Genomic DNA, 26,612 nt, shown 5'->3' with positions numbered 1-26,612 from the left:
AAATCCAGTCACTTTTTGTAATGCAGGAAACAAGGCGATGTACTTTCAAAAAGTAAGCACCCACAAACAAGTGTTAATAATCAGATAAACTTTTTTGCAGTCATTTTTGGATAGCTCCCGTGTTCTTCTTCCAGCTACTGCATGGAATCTTTATGTCCACCTGAGAGGGTAGGAGGGACTTCGACGTTGCCTCATTCAAAAGGCGGCAATTCCAGTAAAGCAACAATCTGAGTTCAGTACTGCACATGAATGTGAACGTTAATCTTTCTGCTTAAGTACTAAGTAGAGATAAATTGCTATTTCAACCGGAAAGGTCCTTTGAAGGCAGGAAAATGAAAAGATAAAGCATCGTGGAATCCTGTCACAAACTTTCCCTTTTGTTCTTTCCTTCCCTCCTCCTGCCGCTTGTGATTATCCGTTATCGACCTAAAATATTAACTCTTTCTCCACAGATACTGTCTGACCTCTTGAGTTTCCTGCATTTTCCAATCTAATTTTCAGCATCCCAGTATTGTGTTTTAGGGGAACTTCCTGCTCTTTATTCAAGCACTCTTGATCTTCAAACTGCAGGCAGAATGTGAGCATTTCGCTAATTATTGAAGAAAGGTGGTACTTTTTATTTCTAACGTCAGACAACTGAAACAATTGAAACGTATGCTCAATGTCCGTTACCAGCCACCCTTGGAGCCAACTCTTCAAATAATGTGAAGCACAATTGGACATAATGGATGGTTGGTTCTCTTCGCCTGGCGCACCCTCTGGGATTTGTAGTCCCGCAACGAACAGAGGCTCTGCAAAGCTGCACCAGAACAACTGCAGCTTCCGAAATGCAAAGCGTCCTCGTTCTCCTCCTTTGGCAAATGTGCCTCCGCCTCTCACCCGCCCCTGGCCACATTGGTCCACCTCCCCCCAGACCCCCGACCCTCGCCTGCCCGGTGTAGCCCCTATGCTCGGTGTGCCAGATAGAGAAGCCCCGGGGCTAAGGGCGAGTTCCTTTTGAAAAGAGCGGCGGTTGTTGCGCGAGCCAAGGTCGCGCGCGGGTGAGTGGCGGTTAGAGGGAGATGCACGGTGCGGGCGGGGCTGCTGTTGTGGGCGAGGGAGAGGGGGCGGCGGCTGTAGCTCTTTGTGTGTCGCTGTGATGGACGGCGACTGTAGTCTAGCTGGAGGACTGCTGCAGTTCAGGGTCCGCAGTGAAAGGCGCGGAAGGGGGAGTGCAGCAATAACAACAACCAGCCCCCTCCCCCTAACCTTTTCTTTCCTCTTCACCCTTCCCCAAACTCGCCTATTGGAGGGGGCGGGGGGACTTGAAGGAACTCTTGCAAGGCCACCCCGACACAATGAAGTTTAAAATCCTGCAGAGTGTGTTGGGGAGCAGGAGGTAGCTTCGAAAACGGCTATTTGCCACTCCGTAAGAAATCCATTTCACTCAGTAAATCTGTGATAAGTTTTAAATTTTATCGCAAAAGTTTTAAGGACCGCACCTGGAGAGGATTGGTATTCCACGCTCGTTTGCTTTCACCGTCCTTGGAATGACTTGATTTGATTTTAATGGTTGGTGCAAAACACTTGGATAATCGGAGGTCGCAAGGGTCTCGGGCGCACAGGTTACGTTGCTCGGAAGAATAACACACAAAATTTGAACATCTTAAGACGCATGCGATTCTGCTGATAGGGTTATGATTTTTACGGTCTTGTTGAATATCTCCTTCAGTAGCAAGGGGAACCCGATGGGTCAGTTGAAGGAAACTTTTTTAAGCGCGTCCGATTCGATTCCCCCTCGTTAACCAATAAGTGAAACATTCCCTTTGTATTCCAGTAGTTTTTGTTTGGTACCCAAATGAAAGATGCGGCTCCAAAATTTCACAATTGCAAAGTTCTAAGAAAAATGTGCAGTGAGTATGGATGGAGTCTGAATCACAGCAACATTTATTCAACTATTTTTGTAGATGAGGTTGACTACCTATTTTATACGAAAGGATGGAACTATAAAATTTAATAGGTGAATCGCAAAGTAGAAAATTGTTTTTAAAATGCCTTATTTTACATAAATTAAGGTATTTTGCAGTGTTGTGTTTTTAATACTGAATTTGCATAGTTAACTGCAGTATTTGTTAACTGCTTTTCTTTGACAACTTTTAATCAATGATATAGTGCATAATAGAAAGTGCTGCAAATACTCAGTAGTCAGCCTGTATCTGGGTGGTATTTTATCAAAGGTATACCATTCCTACCTGTGGAACCAGAATTGGTGAGAACTCCTCCACCCCCCCACCCCCCTGCTCAGCTGGCTCCCACACAATTTTTGGTAAAATTTAAAGTACTGGCAGCAGGCACAGGCAATATCTTTGATCACATGGCAAAGAAAGCTTTCCATTCGTGAAATACACAGTTAGCTGAAAATGTGGCAGATATGAGCAGTCAATAAAAGAGCCTCCTGGACAATTGGAGGGGCTGCATCATGGCCACAACTTTCCTACCCAACTTTTGCTAATTTGATTTATTATTGTCATACATATTAACATACAGTGAAAAGTATTGTTTCTTGCACGCTACATAGACAAAACAGAGTTCGTAGAGAAGGGAATGAGAGAGTGCAGAATATAGTGTTAGTCATAGCTAGGATGTAGAGAAAGATCAACTTAATGCAAGGTAAGTCCATTCAAAAGTCTGACAGCAGCGGGGAAGAAGCTGTTCTTGAGTTGTACGTGATCTCAGACTTTTGTATCTTTTTCCTGAAGGTGGAAGAGAGAATGTCTGGCGTGCGTGGGGTCCTTGATTATGCTGGCTGCTTTTCCAAGGTAGGGGGAAGTGTAGACAGAGTCAATGAATGGGAGGCTGCATGATGGATTGGGTTGTATTCACAACTTTGATTAAAGTGATTTCTGAAATTTTTGGGGTGCAGCAGTCTTGACCTGCACCCCAAACGTCGCTCATCAGTCATTACCTTATATTTTGTGTCATTCACTGGACAGCAATGGGCCTCACAATTTTTATTACCTTCCTGAAAGTTTTTGCTCAGCAGCCAGAGAATGAGAGGAGGTGCTCTTTCCAATGGAGCACAGAGGGATTAAGCAACCCATTCAAGAACCTGGGTCTGGTGCAAATAACAGGTCAATGATCTGCACCAATCCATAGGTGTCAGGGTTGCATCTTACCAAGGAATCTCTCGTGAAGTCATCAATTAATTTATATTTAAGTAGATAGCAATGACAAGTGGTGAATTTGTGATCAGCCTTAGCTTAATATTACAATTGAGGCCATAGCATGTGAAAGTTTAAGTTGTGTGTGCTCTTGGATGCAACTTGTGACTCATAGGCCAGTATTTGTGTGATGGGGTTGCCTGTATACAAGGGGATAAGATGTCTCTTGACATGTCACTAACTCTGCATGTTGTTATGCAGGACAGAAAGACTAATATTACGAAGGAAAGGTGAACAACCAGAGGTGTAGTTCCAGAAACAAAGGTTCTTGTCTCTGCAGAGGAGGAGGTTCTGCAGCTTGCAGGAGAGGAGGGAGGACAAGTGGTCACAGAGAGAGAGGCTGCATCCAACCTTGTGCTGGTATATGGGTACATACGAGCATATGCATTGCGCTTACACTGTGATGATCCTTATTATGATTCCTTTTGCTGTCCACTACAGATCCTCATGGTGTCAAGGCTAGGCCACAGCCAGAGCAGGGACCTGAAAATTCCACTTCTGGACAAATACCGGTGCAAGGACATCCTCATTGGTTCCAGGGACTGGAGGCACTGATGTCGACAGCAGAAGGTAAAGATTTGCAGTCACCTTGGTAGTGCCCTGAGAGAAAGGCCAGGGTGCCAACTGGCACTTGCATAGAACCCTCCATTTCCCATGCAAATCTGCACATAATCTCTGGCCAAATGTTTCTCTACGTTATGCATCTCCAGCAGGCTTCTTGTGGCTGCAGTCAAAGGCACATCGTTGGCATGGGGCTCAGCAGGAGCCTGTTCCCCAGCAATCCCCAGAGGATGCAACATCCCTTACCTTTTCCACAGCTTCTGCCAGCACAGATACACCCACGTGGGTTGCGGAGGAATTGTATTTAGAATTGAGACCACATTCTGGTGATCAAAGCGGACACCTCTCAGCAGCTGAGGAAGAATGTGACAGCTGGCTGTCCTCAAACTCTGGAGGACTGCTGGAGAGCAGCCCCTGCTGAGCCCCATGCAAATGATGTGCCTTTGGTTGCAGCCACAGGAAGCTTGCTAAAGATGCAGCGTAACATAGAGAAACATTTGGCCAGAGATTATGTGCAGCTTTGCACGGGAAATGGAGGGTTCTATGCAAATCAAGAGTTCTCCCATGCCCCAGGCATGTGAGTGCATTGATTCTTCCAGCAAGAGGATGGCAACCATCATGGAGATCTGTGTGAGTACTTAATTCAGAAGCACTTTAACCTGCATTCCTTTGCCCAAGCCATGGGCTCAGTATTGCAGTAGCTAGGTGAGAGGGGAACAAGGTTCTTAGATCTCCCTCCAGGTGCCCTTCTCTGGGAGACAGGGAGATGCCATTGTACAAGGAAGAATATGTGCCAGTTGGCACCCTGGCCTTTCTCTCAGGGTACCTCCAAGGTGACTGGCAAATCTTTATCTTCTGCTGTTGACATCATTGCCTCCAGTCCCCGAAGCCAGTGAGGATGCCCTTGCACCAGTGCAGGAGACCCCATTTGGCCAGAATCCTGAAGGTCTTGGACCCCCAGAGGTACCCGCTATAGTCAGCAAAGACAACAGTACAGCACACTGTACAGGCTGCCTCAATCTCCACAGCTGATGTTTGGGTTACACCAAGTCATAAGGCTATATTGATATCTCAAATGTGGCAGTGATGTTTTTCAGTTTTAAATGTTAAATATTTCACATTACGTTGTTTCCTCTCTTCGTGTGCACATCCTTGTAATTCGTTGTGGCCAGTTTAGTCAGAAAGCTAAATATCCTGGAGTGTCTCGTGGTCAATGTGCATTGATGTTTACCAGCGAGATGGAGACTTTCTCTATTGTGAAGGAAATGGCTTGCTATTTGCTTTCACTCTATGGAATTTTCGTATTGCTACCCAGTTTTGTACTTGCTAGTCTAGAACATTTTTGAAATTGCAAGCTTAACTGGACCTCACATCTATGCATTGTAAAGGATATCGTCCAGGATCATTCAGCAGGGATAATTGAAATGTTGCAGACCTGTAAGGATGGTGCAGGATCAGATTTCTTGACATGGTAGGCTGATTGACATATGCTGAAGTACAACACAGATATTGTTTGAGCCAGTTTTCATTTGTGTGAGACGAAGCTCCACTCTTGCTCTTCTAGGTGGCAGAAGAAGCAGATTTAGAGGTAGCTCCCTCAGAGAGTCTATCATGGATTGGTCTACATTTCATGCAGGCGGTGGAGTTCTGGTGATAGAGCCATGTCATATTGGTGTCTCACACCTAGGTGAATCTGGTGGAGATTTGTTTGTTCTCCTTGCATCCTGTGCACTTCTCTCCATGGCACAGGCACTCAGTAAAGGTTCCTGCAAATTCATGGCTTTCTCCTCGGGCAGATTCAATCATCTACATCTGAGAAGTGCTGCTTCTCTCGCTTGTCTTGGAGCAACGGTTCTCCACGTTGCATGGCCATGTTGTGCAGTATACAGCAGATTATGACTATTCATTATTCTCATCATGGTACATATTACAGTGTTCCCCCAGATCAGTCAAGGCAGCAGAAGCAAGCCAGTGGGTCTGTTTGATAATGGCTCTGGTGGAGGCATGGACTATAATGTAGTACTGTTCTGCTGCACTGTAGGATGTCTCATGGATATCATCAACCAGGTTCAGAGGGGATAGCTCCTATCAGCCAAGACTGCCATCTGAGTAAGCTCTGGGATCTGCACAAGAGTTCCCTGGGAATTGAGCACAGACTTGCTTGTGATTGCAGACCAGTTGCATATGCAAAGAATAAAAGTAGTTGTCTTTAACAAATGTCAGTGTTTGGTCCAAGCAGTTCTAATGGTCACGTGAGTGCAGTCAATCTCTTCCTTGCATTCTAGGGAAAGCCCAATGCCATTGCTGCCTGACTTCTCATCTGTGGAGTACTTGATGAATTAATTTATATGATCTGAGATAGCATTAGTCAGCTGTGTGATATGCTACATATATACCTCTGCCACCCATGGAACCTTAGAAAGCACCTGGAGTGGAAAAAAACAAACACCAGTTATCTCAACTATTGGCATGGGGTTCCCGTCAAATCCGTGTTGCTGCATAATCCCACATATTTTAGAGACCACCTATTAGGATGACTCGAGTCTTCTCTGGCATTGCCCCTTCAGGTAGTTAGTTTTTGCCCATGAGTGGTTGACCAGCCTGCTACTGGCATTGTGGGTTCAGTTGATGATTGGTAAGTGTTTTCTTTTATTGAATCTTCTCCTCTCTTTCCATCACCCCACCAAGGTTACAGGAATGTTGGGTGTTTGAAATCTGCAGGCGTTGCCGCAATTGAACAGTGTGGAAAAAGGCAGGCAATGATATGAGAATGTGTCCATGGATTTCTTCCATAAAATTAATGAACAGTGAAATTTTCAACTCCTTTCATTGTCATTTGTAAGTATAGAACGATTGCTGAAAGGCAGGACAGGCTGTCAAAGCTTTTCGTCTTGTACTTACTCTTTCGGACAAATATAAGAATTTCAAATGATCACAACTTTGAGTAAAGGGCGGTAATTGGTTAGCGAGTCATAGAGGTTTACAGCATGGGAACAGGCCCTTTGGCTCAACTTGTCCATGCTGCCCTTTTTTTAAAACCCCTAAGCTAATCCCAATTGCCCTCATTTGGCCCATATCCCACTATAGTAACTATCTAAATGCTTTTTAAAAGATAAAATTGTACCTTCTTCTGTGACTACTTCTGGCAGCTTGTTCCAGACACTCACCACCCTTGGTGTGAAAAAATTGCCCCTGTGGACACTTCTGTATCTCTAACCTCTCATCTTAAACCTATGCCCTTCAATTTAGACTCCTCTACCTTTGGGAAAAGATACTGACTATCTACCTTGTCTGTGTCCCTCACTATTTTATAGACCTCTATAAGATCACCCCTCAGCCTCCTAGGCTCCAGAGAAAAAAGTCCCAGTCTATTCTACCTCTCCTTATAACTCAATCCATCAAGTCCCAGTAGCATCCTAGTAAATCTTTTCCACACTCGTTCTTGTTTAGTAATATCCTTTCTATAATAGGGTGACCAGCATTGTACACAGTATTCCAAATGTGGCCTTATCAATGTCTTGTACAACTGTAACAAGACGTTTCAACTCCTGTGGTCAGTGTTCTGACCGATGAAACCAAGCATGCCAAATGCCTTCTTCACCACTCTGTCCACCTGTGACTCCACTTTCGAGGAGCTATGAACATGTACCCCTAGATCTCTTTTTTCTGTAACTCTGCCCAATGCCCGACCATTAACTGAGTTAAGACCTGCCCCTGGTTCAGTGTATCAAAATGCATCACCTCACATTTGTCTAAGTTAAACTCCATCTGCCATTCATCAGCCCACTGGTCCACTTGATCAAGATCCTGCTGTAATTGGAGGTAACTTTCTTCACTGTCCACTGTGCCATCAATCTTGGTGTCATCTGCAAACTTACTAATCATGTCCCCTACATTCAAGTCAACTCAGGTTGCTATGGAGAAAACAACAGGGAAATATAGATTCCCCAAGTTCTCAGGTCATTTGAAAAAGGTTGAATTGTATTCCTTTTTGCAGAGAACATGTGCCCGCATAAGAATATGCCTCGCGTATGGGTAAATGGGCCATGTAATGAGCTCAACTAATTATCTTAAATTGATTGTTCAAGTAGATTTTAGAATTCTCAGGACTTGTTCAACAAGTGTTGCCTAACCGTTTGGTTATTTGCTTTAGGCAGAATACAGACTGTGTATAGACTGAACAATCCTGCATGTGTTAAAAGCTGCACTAGCAATCAACTTAAGATAATAGTTTGATCTCATAAAGTGAGTCATTTATGTTTTATAGAAGTGACATTCATGTATCAAAAATACTTGAAGTTTATTAGAAGGTATCTGTACTCTTTTATATTAGGAATATTTAAATTCATGGTGAGAGAATGCTTCCTGTGTTTTATACAGAGTTTACATAGCATCAAGCTTTGGTTTGCTACAGAAGATACTTGAGATAAAAGCTAGTTGCAGAGGCACAATATAGCAGGTCAAAATTCTTCCAAAACTACCGTAGCAAGAAGTCAGAAGAATTGAACACATTAAAATATACAGGTGAGCTTGAAATAAAGGATACGATCTGGAACAATTTACTACTTCAGTGTATACAATATGGGAAGAACACCTTTTGTTAAAAAGAGCCATGACAAAATTCAGGGCTTGAATGTAGATCAGATGGAAGAACTAGTCAAGCTGAAAAGTTTAAATTAAATGTGTAGCCAGATTTGGGTGGTGTTTATCCCTGGGAGATTTGTGAGGTATGTGTATTTGAGGATGTACCAATTTATTGGTGACAAAACAGATACGTACAACTACAGTCTTGCTTAAAGTAATGGAATTCTGATCATCATGAGTAAGTTTGAGGATTATCTGTACAAAATCTATTACAGAACAGCAACACAGCTTTAGTGTTTCAATTTTTTGCTTTAGTCCAATTTGAACATCCTTAATTGTTTTGCAGAAGCAACAATCCGAGTTAATGTGATAAACCTTATGACATCATGTAATTCAAACTCCAAAACACAGTTAACAAAGATCCTCATGAGAGGTTAATAATCAATGTGAAATGTTCTGAAGGTTAAAGGTACAATGCATTAGAAGAATAATGCTAGAATATGAGGTAGTGGTGGATGCTGAGTGAAGTGTTTGAGGACTATATTGAGGCAAACACTCTCATATTCAATTGATTTTTAAAAAAAAGCTTGGAGACAATCCCCTGTACCCCTTTTGGACCCCTCTTGAACATCCTCTAAAAGCCCATTAAATCACTAGCATTGCCACCTTATGAGCAACAATTCTAACCAGATCATCCTTCTGTCTCATTGATTTCCCCACCCAACCCACCTACCTGTTAATCTTGTGAACTTCTTTGTCTCACTCATCCCACCAATCATTGACCGATCTAATTTCCGCCAATGGAAACTCCTGTCTCTTCTCCCCAGACACCCTCACCTTCAACAAGTGCCAGAAGCTTTTGATTGCTTAGACAAAGTGGGTGGGGGGGGGTGGAAGTGGTGGTATGTAAAGTAAAATTTTTGCTTAATGGGCTTTGGAAATTCAAATACTTTTGTCAAGTTGAAAAATACAGACTTACACTGTTTTCATGTGACTTAGTTTATTAAGATCTGTTCGGATTCATTGTTTTAGTTAATCACTTAAAAAAAAATGTCATCTCTGGGAAAGTGCTGATGAAAGGGCATTGGAGACAGAGAACTACTAGTAAGTGAGTTGCAGTGTGTCATAACTGGCCTATAAAGTTCAGCATTTATGTTTTAAATTGTCTTTAATGCATGGTAAAGTGGAGTAGTTTGGAGACAAGTCAATGTGACCTCGTAACTAAAGCTACTGGGAGACAAACTCATGTGACCTGCTTGTTATTAGAGGCAAACTCAAGCTGAACTTTATTGAAAGTAAGGTGCAAGGTTTAATACCTGAGCATGAAAGTCTTGCTGCATACAAATTCAGAGTTTTGGAGAAGCCGACTGAATAGGTGCTGCTACACAAGGCAGAAGAAAAGGCCGGTTCTTGGATTAACCACCAAGCAGAGTGCTAGTGAGGACAGATACCCAATTTGAATAAACGAGGCGTATGGAGAGTAAATAACCAAGGGGTTGCCAGGGGGTGTTTTGCTACTGAAATTCCATTTGATTATATTCAGGATATCGAGTGAGGGACTTTAAAAATACAATTCAAGATTTACCCTCTTGGGGCAGAGAGAAACGATACTGTTGTATTGGAAAGGGGCTGACTTGTCCTATAATTAAAAGCCGACCAAAACTCTGGCTGTTGGATTAGGAGGTGCATGTTTGCTATGTGTATATCTGTAAAATGTTTCTAAAAGAGTAAAGATTGGCTCCAGCCCTTTCTTTGACCAGTTGACTTTCTGGCACATTCCGTCAAAATAATCCAGAAGTAAAGCTCTTAACAATGATGGAGATCTTCATTAGCTGTGACATTGCATCCACTGGATATCAAGTAATGGCTGAAGGCGCTTGATGCTGCAAAGCAGTGGGCCCTGACAATATTCTGGCAATAGTCGTGAGCACTTATGCTCCAGAACTTGCCAGGCCCTTAGCCAGGATGTTCTAGTACAGCTACAACACATGCATCTACCCAGCAATGTGGAAAATTGTCAGGTATCTCCTATGCACAAAAAATAGGACAAACCCATCACAGCCAATTACTGCCCCATCAATCTACGCTCAATCACCAGCAAAGTAATGGAAGGGATCATTAACAGCGCTATTGAGCGGCACTTACTTAGCAATAAGTTGTTCACGGACACTCAGTTTGGGTTCTGCTAGGACACTCAGTTACTGACCTCCATTACAGCCTTTTAAACATGGACAAAAGAGCTGAATGGGAGAGGTAGTAGTGACTGCCCTTGACATCAAGGCAAATTTTGATCTAGTATTGCATCAAGGAGCCCTAGCAAAATTGGAGTCAGTGGGAATCTGAGAGAAATCTCTGCTGGTTGGAATCATACCTACACAAAGGAAGATGGTTGTGCTGTGAGTGGTGATCAATCTCAGCTCCAGGACATCACTGCAATAGTTCCTCAGGGTAGTGTCCTAGGCCCATCCTTCTTCAGCTGCTTCATCAGTGACCTTCCTTCCATCGTAAGGTCAGAATTGGGGATGTGCAGTCATGTATGAACAATGTTCACAAGCAACATATGTACCACACGTCAGACAATGATCATCTCCAACAAAAGATGATCTAGCCATCACCCCATGACATACAATGGGATTAACATCTTAGGGGTTACCATTAACCAGAAACTGAATATGACTAGCCATATAAATACTATGGCTGCAAGAGCAGGTCAATGGCTAGGAATCCTAAAGGAAGTAACTCACCTCCTGACTCCTCAAAGTCTGTCCACCATCTACAAGGCACAATGATGGGATATTCTCTACTTTGGATGAGTGCAGCACCATCAACACTCCAGAAGCTTGACACTATCCAGAACAAAGCAGCCCACTTGATTGCAACCCCTTCCACAAACATTCAATTCCTGCACCACCAAACAGTGTCAACTGTGTGTATCAGCTACAAAATCCACTGCAGGAACTCACCAGGGTTCCTTAGGCAGCATGTTCCGCAACCATGGGCCATCTGGAAGGACCAGAGCAGCAAATGCCTAGAAACACCACCACCTGGAAGTATATCACCATTCTTTCACAGTCACTGGACAAAATCCTGAAATGCACTCCCTAACAGCACCATGGGTGTACCTACACCTCTGAGACAGCAGCTCACCATCTCCTTCACCTCCAACAAGGCCTTCATAGCGAGAGAATTTGAGAATAGAAATATAGATGTTTTACTGCAGTTGTGTAGGACATTAGTGAGGCCCTACCTAGAGTATGGTGTGCAGTTTTGGTGTTCTCATCAGAGGAAGAGTTTTCTTGCTATGGTGGGGAGGGAGGCGATGCAGCGAAGCTTTATCAGGCTGATTCCTAGGATGGCAGGACAGTCATGTGAGGGGAGCCTAAATTAGTTAGGATTATATTCTTTGAAGTTTAGAAGAGTGAGGGGGGATCTCAAACTTATAAAATTCTAACAGGATTAGACAGGGTAGATTCAGAAGAACATTCCCAATGGTGGGGGAGCCCAGAACCACGGGTTATACTTCTTTGTAGTGAACTGAGAAGAGATTTAAGCATTAATCTGTGAAATTTAGTGCAGCGGATGAAGCTAATGTCAAGCACCCAGTTCCCCACATCGTTATTGTTATGCAGTATCAAATCTTTCATGGCTTGTCCAACATGGCTTATATCAAACCCTTGATGGCGGCACAGTGGTTAGCACTGCTGCCCCACAGCGCCAGGAGCCTGGGTTTGATTCTTTGCTTGGGTCACTGAGTTTACGGAGTCTTCATGTCTTCTCCATGTCTGTGTGGGTTTCCTCCTGGTGCTCCGCTTTCCTCCACAAATTCATCACTTCCTCAAAAAACTTGATCAAGTTCGTGAGACACAACCTCCCCTTCACAAAACCATGTTGTCTCTCACTAATATGTCTACTTATTTCCAAGTGGGAATAAATCCTGTCTCGAAGAATCCTCTCCAATAATTTCCCTATCACTGATGTAAGGCCCATCAGCCTGTAATTACCTGGATTATTCTTGCTACCCTCCTTTAAGAAAGGAACAACATTGGCTATTCTCCAATCCTCTGGGACCTGTCCTGTAATGTGGAGATGCCGGCGTTGGACTGGGGTAAACACAGTAAAAAGTGGTCTTTCAACACCAAGTTAAATTCCGACAGGTTTATTTGATAGCAAAAGCCACTAGCTTTCGAAGCACTGTTCCTTTGTCAGGTGAGTGGGATTTCAGTTCACAAACAGGGCATATAAAGACACTCAATTTACAAAATAATGGCTGGAATGTGAGTCTTTACAGGTAATCAAGTCTTAAAGGTACAGACAGTGTGAGTGGACAATCCATCAGGCGCACGGTCCATACACTTGCAACTCAGCCAACATTGTCTACCTGATGCCCTGCAGGAAAGGATGTCCTGTGGCATGGTACATTGTGGAGACTATGCAGATGCGACAACAACGGAAGAATGAACGCTGCTCGACAATCACCAGGCAAGAGTTTTCTCTTCCTGTTGGGGAACACTTCAGCGGTCACAGGCATTCAGCCTCTGATCTTCAGGTAAAAGTTCTCCACGACAGCCTTCACGATACACGACAGTGCAGAGTCATTGAGCAGAGACTGATAGCCACGTGAGGACGGCCTCTGCCTGGATCTTGAGTTCATGTCACACTATCTGGAACGCCCACGACTTGCCTGGGTTTGCAAAATCTCACTAGCTGTCCTGGCTGGAGACATTACACGTCTCTTTAACCTGCGCTTAACCCTGTTTCCACTCTCATTGCCTGTAAAGGCTCGCGTTCCAACCATTATTTTGTAAATTGAGTTTGTGTCTTTATATGCCGTGTTTGTGAACTGAAATCCCACTCACCTAATGAAAGAGCAGCGTTTTGAAAGCTAGTGGCTTTTGCTACTAAATAAAGCTGTTGGACTTTAACCTGATGTTGTAAGACTTCTTACTGTGTGTACCTCCCCTGTAGCCAGTGAGGATACAAAGATTTCTCCAAAGGCCCCTTTCCTCCCTTGCCCCTCTCAGTATTCTGGGGTATATTCCATCAGGCCCTGAGGACTTGTCTACTTTAATATTTCTCAAGAACCCCAAAAACACACCTTTTTGATCTCAACATGATTCAGACCTTTCCCAGACTTATCATCTACAAAGTCCTCTTTGGTGAATACTGACGCAAAGTATTCATTTAATACCTCACCCACTTCCTCTAGCTCCACACATAGCTTTTCTCCCTTGTCCTTGTGTGGGCCAACTCTCCCCCTGGCTACTCTCTTGCTCTTTATATATTATGGAAAACCTTGGGGATTTTCCTTAATCCTGGTGGCCTATGCTTTTTCATGACCCCTTAGCCCTTCTTACTCCTTAAGTTTCTTTCTACTTGTATTCCAAACTTATTTTGTGTGTTCTGCTATTTGCACATTTTATTTTGGCTTACAATTGATTTTCCAGTAGGAAGATATTAAACTTTGCATAGGTGCCCAAGAGAAGGCCCATACTTGAGGAAATTGTACCAAACGGTTTTACAAAAAATTTCAGCCAAAACAATGAACAAATATATTTACTGTAGTGACCAACTTTTACTAGAAATCTATGGATCTTAACCTGTATCTTCATACGTTTGCGACTCTCACCAAGAATGGTTGTAAGGATTATAATATTTACTGTTGGTGTAATTAATTTCCTTTTAACATTTGTTATGCTTGTGGTACTTAAAATATTTTGTTGTAAAAGTTATGGAATCATGATTTATTTGAGCAACCTAGATGCTGTTTTAAAGACAAACTTTTACTGCTTTTTTGTTTTTTAGGAGTTTACACGTGTTAAAGGCTGGTTTTTCTTCACATTCCTCTACACATAGCAAAATATTTTGCAGAATTTATTATGGAAGCTAAGGACTTTTCATGTATTTGTGAAAAACCCTGCAAAACAATTAAAACAGCTGAAAGTATTTCTGAAACAAATGAAATTGAATGTTGTGAATTTGGAGCCAAATGGAGAATATGCAAAAATAAACTGAGCAAGGAAACCACTATGGTTCCTGAAACACACTTTTCAGTATTTCAGCCAGAAGAGACTATTTCTGACCAAATGTTGAACTTTTCTTTGAATGGAATAATTTGTGAAGACAAATTTGATTGTGCAAAGATTGATGAATCAGGTACCACTACCAATGTTCACGAGAATCTATTCACAGATAAATTTAATGGAGATGATGCATTACTACCGATTCCAAGCCAGAACTGGAGTTACTTTGAATCCTTCATAAACGAAAACAAAGAAGAATTTTTAGATCTCTGTGCAACAAATGACTTTTCAACTAACCTAATTAGTGAAGAAGACAGTGATAGTTTTTTGTTTGATGATGAATCAACACTAAGCAGTGATGTCTGTTCACTGAAGATAAGATATGAATCTTTCCAAGACAATGTGAGAGAGAAAACAAATGCTCTTCAAGAGGATGCACAACTTCATTTTTTTCCCAGTACCCAATGTAATGGAACCAAAAAAGATATGAAAAGCCCTATAAAAAAGAATTCTACTTCTGCTGAGGAAGAGAGAAGGGAACACGATAGTCCACAACATAGCACACTATATGAATTAGAGAGTAACAAATGCCTTCTGTCGAGTGTTTTTATGGATAACTGGAAAGATGGTGAGAATCCAGTAGATTCAGTCTGTTTATCATCCATCCTCAATGAAGATAGAGGAAATTGGAAGCTTTTAAGGAAAAGCACTGAAAGGTATTCAAATCAAACCAATTATACCTTGAGGGCAAAACGGCAAATACGCTATAGTGATGATTATTTATATGATGTTGATTCTTTAGAGACCATGAAAACGTTCAGCAAAAAGGATCATGTGGTAGATGCTGCTCGGGAAGATGATGATGACTGGTGCCCTCGGAAAAGGAAAAAAGTTGGGAAAAAGGAACCACCTGTTGTTATCAAATATATAATTGTCAATCGGTTTAAGGGCCACAAAAATATGCATGTAAAAATCAGTAGATTAGATTGCACAGAGGGACAAGTATTACTGACTGATGAAGTAGTAAAAAAATATAGAAAGCTTTCTCCACTTAAGGAATTTTGGTCTCCAGTTCCTAATGATTGTAATGTATGTCATAACCAAGAAAAACTTGATAGAAAACTAAAAGTCTGTTCTGGTGCTGGAATGTCTTATATGTTCTTTGCTTCTAAAAATAAAAAACAACAAACACTAGCTAATGGAATGTCATCAATTAAAATAGGATGTACTTTGAGTCACCAAAAAGACAGTGTCATTGAAGCAGATGCTACAAGTACAGAAGTACCCAAGAAAGTACAAAAATATGATAAGTCAGTTTATGAATTTACAGATGAAATAGAACTAAAGCGCATCACCATTCGGACTGTGAGTAAGACCAATCACTTAAGAGTCATGCATGAAGACTCTTCATTACAAAAACTGAAGAAGAAACACAACATACTGTCAAAGAAAAGGAGAGCAAATGGTCAGGATGGTAATGATACCCATGATAGTAATTCTTTAGAAAGTGCAAATGAAATGCCTCAAGCTCCAAATGCAGACATGTGCAAACCTCCAGGTCGCTGGAATTCTTCTTCCACTTCACTTAATTTCAACCCTGCTATCTTACATTCCCCAGCATTCAGTGACGAATTAGAAACAAATAGTCATTTACTTTCTCCAGTTCCAGCTACTAGTTGCCGAGACTGGCCCGTACCATCTGCTTATAATACACAGTCGGCTCCAGAAATCCTCGGAGGATATTTCCGGTCTCTGCTGGATGGGGATGATTCCTCAGCTAACGAAAATGTTCAACTTCCTTCCCAACATTCCTGTGCCAACAAAAGTGTAACAGAAAACACACCTTTCTTTTCACTGCAAAGACAAACTGATGAAGCCTCCACGAAATGCAACCATAGTGAATCAAATGTGCTTCATTTGGCAGAAAAGCCAAGCATGCAGGAAGTTTGGAATGTAGAGACTATTCAGAATGTACATCCACATAGTGTAATGGGAAAAGATCCATTTTCCTTGTATACAGCTGACTGTCAAAATGAAAGACTGGTACAGGTTGGAGTTATGAATCAATCATCTGTAAGCAGTAATGCAAATGAGAGTGACTCAAAGGTATACAGTAGTCAAAATGAAATAAATGCAAACTACAGTCAAAAAGTATTGAATGAAGAAACAAAGCAATTGTTTCCTTCAAAAGATTCTCCATGCATTTTAGACATTTCAAATTTTACACCAGCAAAAGTGAAACAGAGCTCTTGTTCTGAATTTTCACAGGAACATGCACCAAAAATCCTCTCCAAATCAGGCAAATCTAATATTAAATCTTTGGCGCATTGCAGCCGTGATCAGCTTTCCAGTAAGGCTCCATCACCAACTTTGTGTGTAGAGCAGCGGCAGGTTTGTAGTGAATTATGCAGTAGAAACATCCATGCTTACCACACCAACAGTGACGCAACATGTGTTTCATTTTCGCAATGTGCACAATCTCCTGATAATTTACAGGCTTCTGATCATGTGAATTCTAGTAATTGTTCAAAAATTAATAAGGCAATAAATATTGCAAGAAAAGGACTTGCAAAATCAATTGGAAGTCCATGGGACAAAAAAGCTCCTCAGAACTATCCAAATTGCAAAACTGAAATCAAAGCTATTAATGTAGAGAATATTAAAAAGTACAGTGCATCACCAGAAAATTATGAAACCATTGAAGTTCAAGGGAATTCATCGGATGCATTGTATACAAATCAAATATGCCAACCTGAAAAAGCTTATAAACCTGTAAAAGGGTTTACTAATAAAGGTTTAGAAATGTGTGCAAAGTTTGTGAAGCAAGATTTAATGAATGTAAGAAACAAACTTCCAAAAAAGGGAAGAAAACTGAATGGAAAAGGTAAATACTCAAATATATCTGCAAAGTCCTGTGATGATATTTCTTGCAACATTACTAGAAGAAACAGAGTATTAAATGGTGGGCAGAGAGAATTTGAGGAACCTGGTAATATCCTTTCCAACATAGTTTCTGGAATGGCAGCAGTTAATCAATTTATGATGGCATCAGTGGAACCAATCATCAGTCATGGGGATGCTACGCTCCCTGCTGTTAATCAGCATTTGGAAGTGCAAAATAGTTCCAAATGGAAACCTAAACCAATGCAGATATTGCACCTTGGTACGAAAGATCTGAAAAATAAGCCATAGTATGTTTCTGAATGTAATCCAAGCAATGTGAGTCTTACTAGCCCTGTACATCACATTGTTTCTTGCTATGTTCAAAGTGTGTCTAGTTCTACTGCACAAATAGCTGACTGCAACTGCCTGAGCAACGTTTTGTGAATAACAAAGAAAATATATAATGTGAATTTTTTTTTACCTCAACTTATGGCAAAGATGTGTCTTGTTTATATACTTGGAACTCTTAGTTGATTTGCTGTTATTCAGCATGGGTCCTTTTTAAAATAAGGTTCAGCGTACTGAATGTTTTGAGACTTTGTCCACTGTACAATGTCAATACAAGATATGGTACAATAATTGCAGAGATTCTTTTGGTATGTATCATTGTTTGAAATGCCTCTTTTGCTCCCTGAGGGAATGTCACGCCATGGAGAAACTAGGACAAGATTTTGGAGGTATTGTTCAAGTAGATTTGCATTCAACTCGATGATAATACAAACTGTTTATATATGTAATTAAGGGATACATATCTTAATGTATTTACAATCGAACTTATGTACTTAGAATGATTCAAGCTATCACTGTCTAGCTTTACTGCAAATTAAATTACCTTGATTTATATGTCTTGCCTATTATAGAATTATCCCTTGTCCAGTCTGCTTTTCTATGCAACTTTTAAGAATCAAGTTGTAGTTGGTCCTTTATTGTCAAATGGACCTAAAAATTTCAACTTAATCAGGAGCATTTTGACCAAAATAATTTTAGAAAAAAAACCAACAATAAAATTGAATCTACTTTTAAGAACATTATTTGTGAAAACATTGTGCAATATGTTTTGTTTTCAATTTTTTGTGTTAAAACCAATATAAATTGATATCATTTTATTTTGATTTATTTGAAAAAAAGTATTGCAATAGTTTACTTCACCAATATGAATTACTGCCTTTGTTAACCCCCATAAAAATTCTTCTTTTGTCTTAACACTAATCATGAAAACAAATTCTGATAAAACAAATGTTAAATAGGTAGAGTTGTAAATGGATTCAGAGATTTTTCCTCCTGACCGTAGTTGTGAATATATAAAGATAAAACTAAAGACGTTGCCAGAAACCCAAACTGCTGGAGAATTTTTTTTCAGAATGAATTCTTTTTACAGTCACATAAAATAACTCCATTATACTTCCAGCACTCAATATTGCATGTAGCAGTATTTCATACATTTTAATTTCACTTTGTGGCTCAATAAAGAAGTTGACAATTCATCAAACATGCTCTAGACCATGTCCTTGACATGTAAAATAAAAATTCAACTGACTGCCTTATCATTCCTTCATGTTTCATTGTCTGTCTTAATTGAAAACAGAATTTAACATAGTGACTTAATAACTAAGTTGGTTTATTTGAGTTGTGGTAAGTACAGCATTGATATGTAAATTATTTCCCTCATTTTTTATGCTCTAACCAGACAATATTAAAATAATCAGACAGTTATTATTTAACATTAAATACATGGGCAGCATGGTGACAGTGGTTAGCACTGCTGCCTCGCAGCTCCAGGGAACCAGATTTGATTCCCAGTTTGGATCACTGCCTGTGCAAAGTCTGCGCATTCTCTCCGTATTTGTGTGTTTCCTCTGGGTGCTCCCATTTCCTCCCACAATCAGAAAGACGTGCTGGTTAGGTGCATTGGCCAATGCCAAATTCTCCCTCAGTGTACCTGAACAGGCATCAGAGTGTGACAACTAGGGGATTTTCACAGTAACTTCATTGCAGTGTTAATGTAAGCCCACTTATGACAGTAATAAATAAACTTTAAACACATTGCTAAGCAGTGTGCAGATTTGTTACACTGGCATTCCTAGTTACTCCATTTGTTCTTTTGGTGTCTCTTTGTTGTACCTTCCCAATGAAAAACAGTAACTTTGTGTGAAATTTTGCAATAAGAATGTTGGTGCAACTATCGATGCTCACCATTATTAAAAAGTAAATTAGCAATAGCTAGTGGCCACACATACACCATTAATGATGGAAATTGGGAAGTTGCTATCTCAGTTGCCCTACTTTTCAGAAACTTTGCTGTAACAGTATCTTGGCAAGAGATTGGGCATTCAAATACATGAAAGATTTGAAGGTGTGATTTTTGACAACTAGCTATCCATTAACATATCAGAAAATGTTGGTGCTTGTTCACTCAAGTGTAAGTGAATTTTTTTCTTGATCTGTGATAAGTCTTAAGTAGAGTCGAACATCTTTGGGACTGAAAATTAATTTACAGGGATGGAATCTCATTCCTTAGTATTCTAATTGGTGATTTTTGAAGAAAATATTTTTTCATGCTGTTTGTTTTATCTGTCTGAATCCCACCTTTGTTTCCCACACTATTTCACTTACTGTCTATGATTTGGCATTGAATTAAACAGTCTACATTACACTCATGGTTCAGACTCTACAGACTTCTAAGGATTCTTCATTCTCTTACACATCATTGCTTGTCATATTCACAAGCCTTGGACCCTGCGTTTTGATTCTAATTATAATGCCCAGTACAAAAGCCCATGGAAAGTATGAGGGCTAGTGGAAGTGTAATGAACAGCTAGTGCCATTAAGTTGTCACTGACCACAAAATTTGGATCAATGCTCTGCAGGAGTGTACATGTTCTCATGGAAGTTTCATCAGGTATCATCAAGCAAGCAAATTTCAATGTGCTATGTCAGTAATAGTTGACCATCTGCAAGTTTTTTTTAGTATTTTAAAAATAACTTTGAATTGCATTCCCTCAGTAAATTAATACAGCTCTGAAGGGGAAAACAGCCATCGTTCTCTTTGAAAGAGCTACTGAATTAATCCCATTCCTTTGTTCCTTCCTCATAGCACTGCAAATATTCAATTTCAAGTATACAATCTGTTTGCGAAGGTTACTATGAAATCTACTTCCACTATCCTTTTAGGCAATATATTCCAGATCATAACTTGCTGAATTCAAAAATAAAATTTCGCCTCCCCATATGTTCTTTTGCCAGTTATCTGAAACCTATCGCATTACTGATCTTCCTGGCAGTGGAAACAGTTTGTCCTTATCTACTCTATCAAAGTCCTCATAATGTTAAATACCTCAAAATTTCCTCTTTGCAACAATACCAGCTTTAATCTTCCAAATAACTGGAGATCCTCATCGCTGGTATCTTTCTAACAAATCTCAATGATATCCTCTCTCAGACTTTGATTTTTCCAAAAGTGTGTTTCCCAAAATTAGAAACACTACTCCAGCTGAAGCTGAACCAGTGATTTATAAAGGTTTGACTTTTGTATTCATAATTCTGTTTACAAAGACTAAGATCTTGTATGTGTTTTATAAGCTTGATATTTATGCGAGAGAGGACTCAAGTTAGGATAGATCATCAAAATCAAAAATGCATTTTATGTTTTATGATTTTAGGGAGGGGCATGGGGGAGGAACGTGTGGAAATATCCAGAAATGCACTGGGAAAACTAACAGATGAGAAGTCTCATCAGATAATGCTTTGGTCTGCGCAACCCATGCTTCGTTTGCAATATGAAAACGTAAGGAATAAACTACTGCATAATGGTTTCTTGCACATATATTTTAAATTAAGACTATTGCCAAAATCTTGCTGCCGTTTACACCAGTGGGATCTTACAGTCTCATCAATGGTACATCCCTGCCACAGATTTCCTGGTGGTGAGGGGTGCATTCAATGGGAAACCCCTTGACAATGACGGGACCATGAGATCCAGCTGCCAGTGAGTGGCATACCATCTCCTGCTGCCACAAAACACACTGTGGAGGGGTAGGAAAATCCTGCCCTATGTATATTTGGCTTGCTACGCTGTTGGGTGTTTTTTATTCATTTGTGGGACATGGGCATCACTGGCTGGTCAGCATTTATTGCCCATCCCTAGTTGTCCTTGGAAGGAAGTTAAGAATTAACCACATTGCTGTAGCTCTGAAGTCACATGTAGGCCAGACCAGGTAAGGACAGCAGATTTCCTTCCCTAAAGGACATCAGTGAACAAGATTGGTTTTTCCAACGATCGATAATAGCTTCATGGTCATCAGTAGATCCTGAATTCCAGATATTGAATTCAAATTCCACCATCTGCTGTGGCAGGATTCAAACCTGTGTTCCCAGAACATTAGCTGAGTTTCTGAATTAATAGTCTAGCCAATAAATAACATGAGACCATGGCCTCTGTCCAAAATTGATTTCTTCATTTAAGTAAATCCCCTTCCCTTGTATTGAATAGTACATGTACAGACAAGCTTTACAAAGTTGTTGCAGTGCACTTCAAAATAGTGTTGCATAATTTTTTATTAAGATTGAAGGTTGTATAGGGGAACTTATAAGCTAATGTAATAAAATAGTACATTTTATATGATGGATGACAATTATTGGATGACAGCGAGTAGCTGTCCAACATTCAAAAGCAAAGATCTCAAGTTCTTGAATAAAGTTGGATTTAAGAAATATTTGTGTGGAAATTAGCTTCCAGAGATTAAAACAGGTGGGGTGGATCCTGTGACAAATGGATCATATGGGATTGATAAGCTGAACATTCTTTGTATTCTTGTGGTCTTTATTATTGCACTGTTTTTCTAACACTATATGACTTCAGTATCAAACTGCCCTCAGTTCTTCTTGCCATTTATAAAATGGGAAAAGCTATGTTATGTGTTTTTTTTGGCACATTAATGTCCATAATTGTATGTTTGTGGGCATGATTTCTATTCCCATCCTTCTTGCATCGCTAATTTTTAAATTATCAACATTTTTTAAACTGGCTCACATTACTGGGGTTAGTAATCTGCAATTTTCTAAATATTTAACTTGTAAGAATCATACTTGCCTTCATTTTCATTTGCTCACTGAAAAACTACAAATTGCTCACTAAATTATGGTATTGAAGTACCATAGTTTGATTTTTACCTTCAGATTGGCATTTGATACAATTATTGTTTCATAGGTAGTGAAATTTCCAGTCCCATGTTTGGTATCAGAAACACAATGGGGGCAATCTAGTGCCCATGTTTGGTTGGAGCAAAAATGGTAATGTGGGTGCAAAATCTAAGAATTGGAAAAGGAGATTCTCACCAGCGAGATCTTGTTTTCCCCTCTTGCTAGTGATGTAAGGTGGGAACCTCATTTCAACTACATTTAAATTTATTTAAATACATTTAAGGGCTTCCCTGTCATATGTTTGCCCAACTAAGAAATCAAGTTGGTGAGGTTCACAACAGGTATTGAAATACGGGAAGTAATCAAAAGGAACCTGCCAGGGTACAGAGGTAAGTATTGCCCCCAAGGTGAGGCAGAAGAACATGCCTGGCCAGTGCCCTGCCACAGCCAGGAGGCAGTGCAAGGGTTGGGACCTATGGAGAGCCCTATTGAAGGATGTTTCCCATATGTGTGTCTGGGAGGGGGTGGGGATAGCATTCACACAGTGCTTGTGTGAGGGTGAGTTTTGTTTTATACAGATTGGGACACTCTTTAAAATGGCACCTTGATCTCTGTGGAGACTGTATTGCCAGTATCACAGCAGAACCCACCTGTCAAGATTTTCTGTGCACCGAGTGCCAGAGGCTCTGGAGTGAAAACTCAGCTGTGCAGCTGGAGAGCTGTACACTGGTTTTCTCGACCCAGCCAGGACTGAGTGCAAAATTCCGCCAAGTTTGTCTCACTGTTCACAACATAACAGAGCTTTGACAGTTGCCCTAAACAGAAATAATGACCTAAAATAAGGTAACTCCATGTTTATAAGAAAAATATTTTAGCAATTTGTGTTATATAATTTTTCTTTGAAAAATATAATTGTTTGCCCACACAGAATTTAGTTGATCATACTTTACCTGTTCTAAGTTTGATTGTAGAGTAGTCCATCCCACTGTAATTTTTTTTTAAACTAGTGAAGCTCTACTCAGTTGTTACTACACATAACCAGGGAATGATATGCATAGAACAACTTAGTGGGTTACTTAACTTTCAAGTAGAAGGCTTAGTCAGAGACAAATGATTCATTTGAAAACAGGAAAATGTTGGAAATAAAATGTTTAACATTATCAATGGAGAGAGAAACAATTGTTCTGATGAAAGATCACAACATAAACATCGTGGGTGGCACAGTGGTTAGGACTGTTGCTCATCGTGCCAGGGACCTGGTTTCGATTCTCAGCTTGGGTCACTGTCTGTGTGCAGTTTGCATGTTCTCCCTGTGTTTGCGTGTGTTTCCTTGAGTGTTCTGGTTTTCTCCCACAGTCCAAAGATTTGCGGGTTAGGTGTACTGGTCATGCTAAATTTCCCCTTAGTGTCAGGGAGACTAGCTAGGGTAAATGCATGGGAATGTGGGGATAGGATCTGGGTGGGATTGTGGTTGGTGCAGACCCAATGGCCTACTTCTGCACTGTAGGATTCTATGATGATTCTATAAATGTAACTCTCGCTCCACTGATACTGCCAGACAAGCTGATTTTTTTTCCCCCAGCATTTTATTTTTTAATATCAGATTTCCAGCATCTGCAATACTTTGCTTTTGTATAATTTAGTTTGATATTTACAGCTTTTGGTACTTTGGGACCTTCTAAATCTAACTTATTTTTGTCCTTTTTTATATTGAACTATTGACCACAAATCTTACAACTTCTGTGTACTTTCATTTGCACTTTTTTATTTCATTTGTAAACCTGTATATGTATATCCACATTTTTTAACAAGTACAGCTGTTATTGTTATACTGCTGCTTTGCTAGTCTGTAAATTTGCTCAATTTGATTGCCTAGTATTGATATTATTGCAATGAGCAAAGTGAGTGCACCAGTCCATACATGAATCACACAATTATATCCCAAATCATAATGTTTTAATTTAAAAGTTTTAGTTTGTATAGAAATGAAATTATTTCAGACATATTAGCAAAGCTACGAAAAGGTGTGAGACTGTGAATTCCTTACAAAATATGCATTATGCCAATGTTGGTACAAGCAGCCATTTTTTGCATGAATGTGTTCAGACTTGTGAGCTGCCACTTCTGCTCAGGTTTTTTTTTGGAAGACTGGAAAAACTTCTGAATACACTAAAATTAAACATAGAAATTGGGACATAGAAGCAACATCCCATGATGTACCCTTAATTGTGCTTGCACTGCTTTAAAAGGACATGATTATTGTAATCTTGATGAGTAATTTTGTCCTTTATTCATAGTATATCATTGGTTTTAATCCTATTTGATAGTTTAAATTTAGCAAAATTTTATAAATTGTACTTTAGTTGTTACATTTATTGTTTTGGTTGTTAAAGCTTCATCAAAGAAAATATAACTTAGTATCTGGGGTGTGAACTATGTATTCTAATAGCCATTCTGGCTGATAACCATTGGGTTATGTTCCGGGATGAATAATACAGAGGCCTGGACAAATAATTTGAAGACAAGTTTAAGTCTCACCACAGTAGCTAGAGAATTTAAATTGAACTAATTAAATTAAAACAGGAATAAAAAGCTAACATTATTAATGGTAATCATGAAACTACTGAGCTGCTGTAAAGGCCTCTATTACACTCATATCCATTAGGGAAGTGGATCTTCCACCATTATTTGGTCTGGCCAATAAGTGACTTCAGATTTACAGTGACGGGATTAACTTTACCCTCTGAAATGGCCTGGCAAGCTATTCGGTTGGAATAAGTATTGTCAGTTCAGTTAACAGGGCTGCTTGAAAGTTTTTACTTTCAAGGAAGATGTCAAACTCCACACTGTGACCCAAGCTAGGTTTCAAACCCTGGTCCCTGGCACTGTGAGACTGCAATGCTAACGACTGTGCCACCATGCCGCCCCACTATCTAATACTGATTTTAGATTCTCTTCTGTAATACATGCCCTTAAATCTATAATACTTATTGAGGCTGTTAAACTTTTCATGTTTCCAAGTGTTATAATTGACAAGGCAAAAACTTATGTTCTGAAAGCAATCAACTTTTGAAAAAGGACTGCAATTGCAAGGGATAACCTTTGGCCTGGCAGATCTAAATGCGGGTGGCAAAAGCAAGGCACCTAGCTTACGAAAGGACTTGTATGTGGTTTTTTAAAAATTTTTTAAAGTGGGAATGAAGCATTTGAAATTTGCTTTGTCACTCTCAATGTGCATTTGCTGCCTAAATCAGCATAATGAGTCATATCTGGCCTCACCTCACTGTTCCTCAATCTGCTGTCAGAAGGATTAAGAAAATGGATGAGAGCATGTGCCAAAAGATGACGGGCAGAATTTTCCCCCCAGAAATCTTAAGTATTATAACAGTATGAAAAGGGGAGTCCTCCACGTCAGTCTTTTCGGCAAGCTCGACACTACAACCTTCTAGTACTTTCCCTCTATATTTTTGACAGCTGGGAACTTTGTGTTGGTGGTAAGGGGATGGAGCCTAAATATGCCAGTGAAGTTGGCTTCAGAACGCTGGGGCACCATTGTGCAGGGTGTCCTGAACTGACAGTGAACTAGGAGATCTCCTCCCCCTGCCACAGACATTGGACCGCACCCTCAACAGCGGCATGACTGCCATCCCCAAACCAACATGGATTGCAGTAGTGATTCTCGCCAGCATGATGTCTCACCAGGGAGGGGTAGGCAGTCGTGAGGGTGGAAGCAAAAGTACCAGACTCACTAATTACATTTAAATGTAGTCAATCCTATGCTAATAGGCTTCATTCCCTTTTTGGGTGCAAAGCCGTTCTGACTGGCAAAAAAGGGCCAGGAAGATAGCAACAGTGAATTGGATTTTTGGTCTCACCCGCTATCTTTCCGGTTCACCATGCTGTTCAACCAGTACGGCGGGTGGGTGAGCTTGTGCCCAATATCTAATTCTGAATATAAGTGGGCACTATTCTCCTGTGTATGCAGTTGTATAATTTTGATAAATGGCAATCTGGGTAAATGCTTCAATAGAAGACACTCAGCAATGTGAGATTAATTAGCACTTTTATGCTCAAGAGTATCTACAGTAGGCTTTAACAGTATAACAATTGGCATTCTGAGATACTGGTTTACACTGGTGACAATGAGAATTCTAACATTTAAAAT

General features: G+C 40.3%; 1 protein-coding gene across 1 annotated transcript; it reads left to right on the top strand.

Moving 5' to 3' along the window:
* The first annotated feature begins 909 nt into the window (after positions 1-909).
* Positions 910-18,328, top strand: LOC145348895 (neurite extension and migration factor-like). Its single transcript, XM_080196943.1, has 2 exons — positions 910-1,040; positions 14,148-18,328. Exon 2 carries the CDS (start codon positions 14,222-14,224, stop codon positions 17,555-17,557), a length of 3,336 nt encoding a protein of 1,111 aa, XP_080053069.1. The 5' UTR covers positions 910-1,040; positions 14,148-14,221; the 3' UTR covers positions 17,558-18,328.
* Positions 18,329-26,612: the final 8,284 nt, after the last annotated feature.

The sequence above is a fragment of the Carcharhinus amblyrhynchos genome, chromosome 10 (assembly GCF_965287045.1).
Source record: "Carcharhinus amblyrhynchos chromosome 10, sCarAmb.v2.hapA, whole genome shotgun sequence".
NCBI lineage: Eukaryota > Metazoa > Chordata > Chondrichthyes > Carcharhiniformes > Carcharhinidae > Carcharhinus > Carcharhinus amblyrhynchos.
Note: the sequence above shows the minus strand (reverse complement) of the source record. Positions and strands in the feature narration are given on the sequence as shown.

What these genes read in the sequence shown, in the direction of transcription:
- LOC145348895 (XM_080196943.1), top strand. Translation starts at nt 14,222, where the DNA reads ATGGAAGCTAAGGACTTTTCATGTATTTGTGAAAAACCCTGCAAAACA.